The 7,049-nt window shown below is 39.5% G+C and overlaps 1 protein-coding gene across 1 annotated transcript; it reads left to right on the top strand.

Annotated features, from left to right (window-relative positions):
* Window positions 1-396, top strand: LOC138868258 (uncharacterized). The gene has a single exon (XM_070145796.1). It carries the CDS (start codon window positions 1-3, stop codon window positions 394-396), a length of 396 nt encoding a protein of 131 aa, XP_070001897.1.
* Window positions 397-7,049: the final 6,653 nt, after the last annotated feature.

The following is a 7,049-nucleotide window of genomic DNA, read 5'->3' as shown; positions in this document are numbered from 1 at the left end:
ATGAGGAGATTTCAATGGACATATTGGACGACGTCTAGGCGATATGATGATGTGCATGGTGTCTTTGGTTTTGGAGATAGAAATGGAGGAGGAACGTCTCTGCTAGACTTTGCTAGAGCATTTGATTTGGTGATAGGAAACTCGAGTTTCTCGAAGAAGAGGGAGCAGTTGGTCACCTTCCGGAGTTCAATGGCCGAGGCTCAACTTGATTATTTACTCTACAAGAAGTACGATAAAGGTCTTTGCATGGATTTCAAGGTCATCCCGAGTGAGAACCTCTTGACCCTTCATAAGCTCCTAGTCATGGACCTTGAGATCACGAGGAAGAGGAGGAAGAGAGCGATGTATAGCCAACATAGGATCAAGTGGGGAGCCTTGACGGAAGCTAAAGCATAGGAGTTATAGTTTAAGTTAGTGACTATAGGGGCTTGGAGGAGTAGTGGGGACACAAGTGCTATGTGGACCATGACTATGCAGTGCATTAGGGAAGTCGTGAGAGAGGTATTAGGGGTCTCAAAGGGTTACTCTAGTGATCACAAGGGAGACTGCTGGTGGAATGGAGAGGTGTAAGGAAAAGTGAAAACCAAGAAAGCAGCGTATCTAAAGCTAGTGGAAAGTGTAGACAAGGAGGAGAAGAAGGCGAAAAGGGAGCACTATAAGTTGGCTAAGAAAGAGGCAAAGCTAGTAGTTATGGCAGCTAAGACTACAACTTTTAGTCATTTGTATGAGGAACTCGAGGGACGAGGTGGGGATAAGAGGTTGTTCAGGTTAGCCAAGGCACAATAAAGGAAGGCGCGTGACTTGGACCAAGTAAAGTGATCAAGGACGAAGAAGGTAGAGTTTTGTTATATGAGGATCTTATCCGTCGGAGTTGGCAGGCCTACTTCCATAGTCTCTTGAACGAGGAGGGGGATAGGAGCATTGTACTGGGTGATTTTGAACTCTTCAGGAGTTGTTGTGACTTTGGGTATTGTAGGTGGATTAAAGTTGATGAAGTTGGGGGGCTATGCATAAGATGAGCAGGGGCAAAGAGACCTGGCCGGATGAAATCCCGATAGAGTTTTGGAAGAGTGCGGGCAAGGCAAGCTTAGAGTGGCTTACTAGGTTATTTAATGCTATTTTTAAAATGAAGAAGATGCTCGAAGAGTGAAGGTGGAGCACGATGGTTACTGTACACAAGAACAAGGGTGATATCCAAAATTGCAATAACTATTGGGGTATCAAGCTACTTAGCCATACTATGAAAGTTTGGGAGAGAGTGGTAGAGCTAAGGGTGAGGAGGAGTATGCCTATTTTCGAGATCCAATTTGGGTTTATGCCGAGGCGTTCGACTACATAAGCCTTCCACCTTGTTAGGATATTGATGGAGCAGTATAGGGAGAGAAAGTAGGACTTGCATATGGTTTCATCGACTTGGAAAAGTCATACAATAAAGTTCTGAGGAAGGTTTTATGGAGATGTTTGGAGGCTAGAGGTGTAGCTGTTGCCTGCGTTAGGTTGATTAAGGACATGTATGATGGAGTAAGGACCCAAGTGAGGATGGTGGGTGGGGACTCAAACCATTTTTCAGTTATGATGGGGTTGCATCAGGGGTCAGCACTCACCTCTTTTTTGTTTGCTCTAATGATGGACGTACTGACGCACCACATACAAGGGGAGGTACCATGATGCATGCTATTTGCAGATGATATTATATGGATTGACGAGACACAAGATAGTGTGAATACACAATTAGAAGTATGTAGGCAGACCTTGGAATCTAAAGGTTTCAAGTTGAGCATGACCAAGACAGAATACTTGGAGTGTAAGTCCGATGGCGAGACTCGAGGAGGGGAAGGGGAGGTGAGGCTGGACTCGCAGGTCATCCCTAGGAGAGGGAGTTTTAAGTACCTTTGTCTATTATTTAGGGGAATGGGGAGATTGATGAAGATGTCACACATCGTATTGGGGCGGGACGGATGAAATGGAGACTCGCTTCTGGTGTTTTGTGTGATAAGAAGGTGCCACCAAAACTTAAGGGTAAGTTCTATAAAGTGGTGGTCAGACCAACAATGTTGTATGAGGGTGAGTGTTATCCAGCCAAGATCGCTCATGTCCAAAAGATGAAGGTAGCATAGATAAGGATGTTGAGATGAATGTACGAGCACACCAGGTTAGATAGGATCATAAATAAGGTTATTCGCGACAAAGTGCATGTGGCCCCTATTGAGGAGAAAATGCGGGAAGCGAAGGTTAGATGGTTTCATCATGTGAGGAGGAGGAGCACAGATGCCCCGGTGAGGAGGTATGAGAGGTTGACATTGGAGGGCCTACGGAGAGGTAGAGGTGGGCCAAAGAAGAGGTAGGGAGAGATGATTAGGCAAGACATGGCACATCTTCAGCTGATCGAGGACATGACCCTTTATAGGAAGATGGTCGAGGATTAGGGTAGTAGAGTAGGTAGTCTAGAGTGTTCATAACAGTAGTATTGGCACGTAGTCTCGCTTTCTGTTGGTAGTAGGTTTTTATGCCTAACCGCTATTTTTTCATTATTTATCACCTTATTGTCTTGTTGTTTTTATTCTACTTTTATATGGCTTTTTGGTATTGTCCCTTCTTGTCTATATTTTCATTAATTTGGTGCTTATGCTTTCCTGAGCCTAGGGTCTATTGGAAACAACCTCTCTATCCTCACAAGGTAGGGTTAAGGTCTGCGTACACACTACCATCCGTAGACCCCATGGTGTGAGATAATACTGGGTATGTTGTTGTTGTTGTCTTGGAAATGGATCCACAAGTTGGATGATGATAGTTCAAATGTCAAATCCTATAGCGTAACAAGATAAGAATTTAACCATAGCAGGCATAGAATTGATCACTATAGTTTTAGACATATGAGTGCCTAAGGGTACCTAGGAGTCAGAAATGGTTGTTATAACCAGTGATATGTTTTCCATACAACTCATGCATATGGCTAAGAAGATATGATTTACGAAATGAGAACAAAGAGCATCCGATATTGAATTTTAGGAAATGATTTTAAGTTGTTCAAATTTATCCAAATCAGAACTAGAAAGTTTATGCAAGTTGTCAGTTCCCTCTTAGGTTATGTGTCTAAATGTTTACCCCGGATGTTTATAGTATGCTATGATTTTGAAGTGTATAGAAATTTTGGGGTTTTTCCGATTTCATTTAAGATATATAAGCTTTCTCTAAGTGTGATCCATGTACATAGTTCAAAAAAAGATAGTACGCGACCGTAGAATAGGGTCGAATGGTGAGGGAAGTTAGAAATAACCTTATGGTTCACTTTAGTTATTCAAAGCAGAACAAGAAAACATGATGCTAGCAGGTGGTTAGTAAAAGATTAGTAAGTAAGTTTTGAGTAGATATAGTAAATTAACAATTTCAGCAGAGCTAGTAGATGTACGATTTGATTTACTTAGCTAGTTTAACATTAGACAGTGGGTAACAATTTGAAATACCGAATGCGTGTTAGAACCCAAAGAGTTTAAGTTGCACACGAAGTACAATGACAATGGAGAAAAAAAAATCAGCTAAGCAATAAGAGAGCAAGCTATAGAATAATAGCCTTTAAGAGTTGTGGAAAAGAGGTTTACTCAAGATTGATAGTGTGATCAGAGTTAAATCATTAAGATTATTGTGAATACATTAGCTTTCTATTCATGTAAGTAGTCTAGGTTTCCCTAGTAAGAAAGCTTGCTCAGAAGTAAGTCGGAAGGTGAGTCTACATTGAGTTAAAGTGCAAAGAATTAGAGAAGATAAGAGAAGTTGTTTGGATCCTAACAAAAGAGAAGGATCCGCAAGTACAAGACCTTAACCTTTGGTCTAAGGGAGAGATGTAAAAATCGTCAGTAAGTCCAGTTGGAGATTTGAAACCTGCATAGTTAGCATGGGATATAAAAACTATAAAATCATGCCCATTTATGTATTACGAAGGTAGTTCCATTGCACAATACTCTAATCTTTGGAGTATTGGTCAAAAACTTAGCTCAGAACAAGGCTATAACTGTTTTCAGGAAGTACCTTAAAAAGATAATTAAGCATGGGAAGTATAGATCATGATTGAGGTAGACAAGAGAAATGTGGTGAAAGAAGCTCACCACTTAGCCAAGCAAGGAGCTCGACTTTCGGACTCCGAAGATGGTAGAGTTGTTGTCCAGAACAGGACTTGTTCCTCCTTAGTAACCGAAGTAAAAGAGAAATCGTCTGATGATCCCTACTTGTTGCAGCTGAAAGAGGGGATGCACAAGCATAAGACGATGGCTTTTGAACAAGGGGAGATGATGATACTTTGAAGTACTAAGACGGGCTATGCGTTCCAGACATAGATGGACTTAAAGAAGGAGGATCATGTTAGAAGCCTAGAATTTCAGGTATTCTATTTACTCAGGTTCCGCGAATATGTATCAAGGTCTTAAGGAGATTTATTGGTGGAACAACATGAAAAATAACGTCGCAGACTTTGTTGCCAAGTGTCCGAATTATCAATAAGTGAAAGTCGAGCATCAGAAAGCCTAATGTTTTACCATAAAATACACATATTCTTGAGTGGAGATGGTAAATATGGACTTTATAACATGAATATCTCGCTCATTTTGAAAGCATGATTTGATTGCGTAATTGTAAATCAACTTACTAAGTCATCACATTTCTTGCCGGTAAAGACCACAGATTTCGCAGAAGATTATGCCAAGTTGTACATTCAGGAAATAGTCTGATTGTATGATACTCCATTGTCCGTCATTTCGGACCGTGGTTCTCAGTTTTAAATGAACTGTTAGAAGTTCTTTTAGAAAGGATTAGGCACAAGTTTTCATCCTCAGAAAGATGGCCAAGTAGAGCGTATTATTCAAACACTTGAGGATATGTCTTTGATGTTAAAGGTAATTGGGATGATCACATACCTCTTATTGAGTTTGCTAATAATAACACCTACCATTCTAGTATCAAGATGGCACCGTACGAAACTCTGTATAGGCAAAGGTGTAGATAGCCAATTGGTTGGCTCAAAGTTGGTGAAGCAGAGTTGTTGGGACCAAATTTGGTCCATAAGACTATGGATAAAGTCAAGTTGATTGAAGAGAATTTGAAGACAACTCAGAGCTTCCAAAAGTCCTATTCGGACGTGCGGCATAGAGACCTAGAATTTCAAGTTGATGATTGGGTGTTACTGAACGTTTCGCCTATGAAAGGTGTTATAAGATTTGGGAAGAAAGGAAAGCTTAGTCCCAGATACATCGGGCCATATAGGATCCTACGAAGGGTCGGACAATTAGCTTATGAGTTAGAGTTGCCACCAGAATTTGCGGATGTACATTATTTCATGTATCATGTTATAACATTTAAGTTTCCAGTACTTAGATACTCATGTTAGTTCAATACTCAGATACTCATGTCAGTCCAATACTTAGATATTCATGCCAGCTTAGTACTCAGATATTGATGTCAGTTCAGTACTCAAATATTCATGCTAGTTCAATATTCATATATCCATATTAGTTCAGTATTCACGTATACATGGTAGACCAGTATTCACGTATATGTTTTATGTTATGCGTATTATGATGCCCTGTGAGACTTGTGATATGCTATGATAGGTGGAGGGTGTTTCGGAGAAATGTTGATGGTAACTAACCTTTTCATTCAGATCTTATATTATAATCTCCACACCCTTCAGTATTCAGTCAGCTCAGTATTCAGTCAATGCAGTAGTCATTCAATTCAGTATATCATCAGTTCAATAATCATGCATTCATTCAGCTTAGTATGCAAGTTTTCATGAAAGTTCATGTTTCCACCAGACCCGTTTAAGGTCCAGAGTTAGCCGAAGTTACAGCCAGACAATCATTCAAGGATGAATGATCCAAAGGGGGAGATAATGTCACACTTCGTAAATTTGAACTAGGTGTGGACGTGTTAAATGAGTATTAATGTTATATTTAAGACATATAAAGTCCTATAGGGATTAGTATAGGTGGAAATAGCCGTTTGTAATCAAGACGAAAAGTGAGGTGCATAAGATTCGATAAAATCGACTAAGTTTATGGAAGGTTTGTCTATCATATTGATTTCATGAAATTCTGTTAGAAATTGGAGAAAACTCAAAACATAAAAGTTGTAGCCCTTTGAAACAACTTTCCAACGATATATTGTGAAGCTCGAACGGATCTTTGTGAAAAATGTTATATGCATTTTACTAGTCCCGTGTGACTGCCCTACTGCGTGTTCAGGTGCGCAGGAGCGCACCCGGGGAGTCATTTTAAAAACCCTACCTGGTCCCTCACACCCCTAAAACACAAAAACTTGCTCTAGAAAGGGAAGCTCTCAAGAATCTAACTCTACAAAGGTCCCTCCACCATCCAAGGTAAATTCTAAAGGTGATTCTAAGTTAATTTCAATTCTCCAAAACTTTATTAACATAGTAAACACTTTAAATCATTATAAATTTGATTGGGATATCATTGTTGAGAGAAGAAACCCTAGAACTCGAATTCAAGAGGATTGAACATCAAAAGGTAATACCTTCATCCTCTAATTGATTATAGCATTGGATTAATGATTATAGACTCTAAGTTCATGAGATATGAGTTGATAGGTTTAATAGAAAAGCATGAACGGTTATATGCATGGATTGTTGGTTTTTGACTATTGATTAAGGATATTGTTTATCTTATGGGTGATAAAGAATGGTATTGATTATAGCAATTTGAGGATTTAGAATTTATCTAGGAGCAAGAGAATGTGTTGTTGGGTGTAGAAACACCATTAATAGGGTCTATGAAGCTTTATATCCACCAAGTGTTTGATAAAATGCCTATGTGACCAAAACAGGAGTATTATTCCTAATTTGAAATCCCTTTGACTTGTATTTATATAGATTAAAGTTGAAAGGGTTGGCAAATATTGTATTACGCTCAAGAGCAGGAAGTTAAGGTATGTGAGGTGATAACGAGGGATTATGATGCATTTTACACTCCTTCTCGCTTAAGTTTTGATTAGAAATGTGTACAAAATAGTCTCAAAGACTCACAAGTTGTACTTGATTG

The sequence above is a fragment of the Nicotiana sylvestris genome, chromosome 1 (genome assembly GCF_000393655.2).
Source record: "Nicotiana sylvestris chromosome 1, ASM39365v2, whole genome shotgun sequence".
Classification (NCBI taxonomy): domain Eukaryota; kingdom Viridiplantae; phylum Streptophyta; class Magnoliopsida; order Solanales; family Solanaceae; genus Nicotiana; species Nicotiana sylvestris.
This window is presented reverse-complemented; position numbering and strand designations above follow the sequence as displayed.

Bases quoted from the DNA above. Each gene is read 5' to 3' on its own strand.
- LOC138868258 (XM_070145796.1), top strand. From the start codon at position 1: ATGAGGAGATTTCAATGGACATATTGGACGACGTCTAGGCGATATGAT.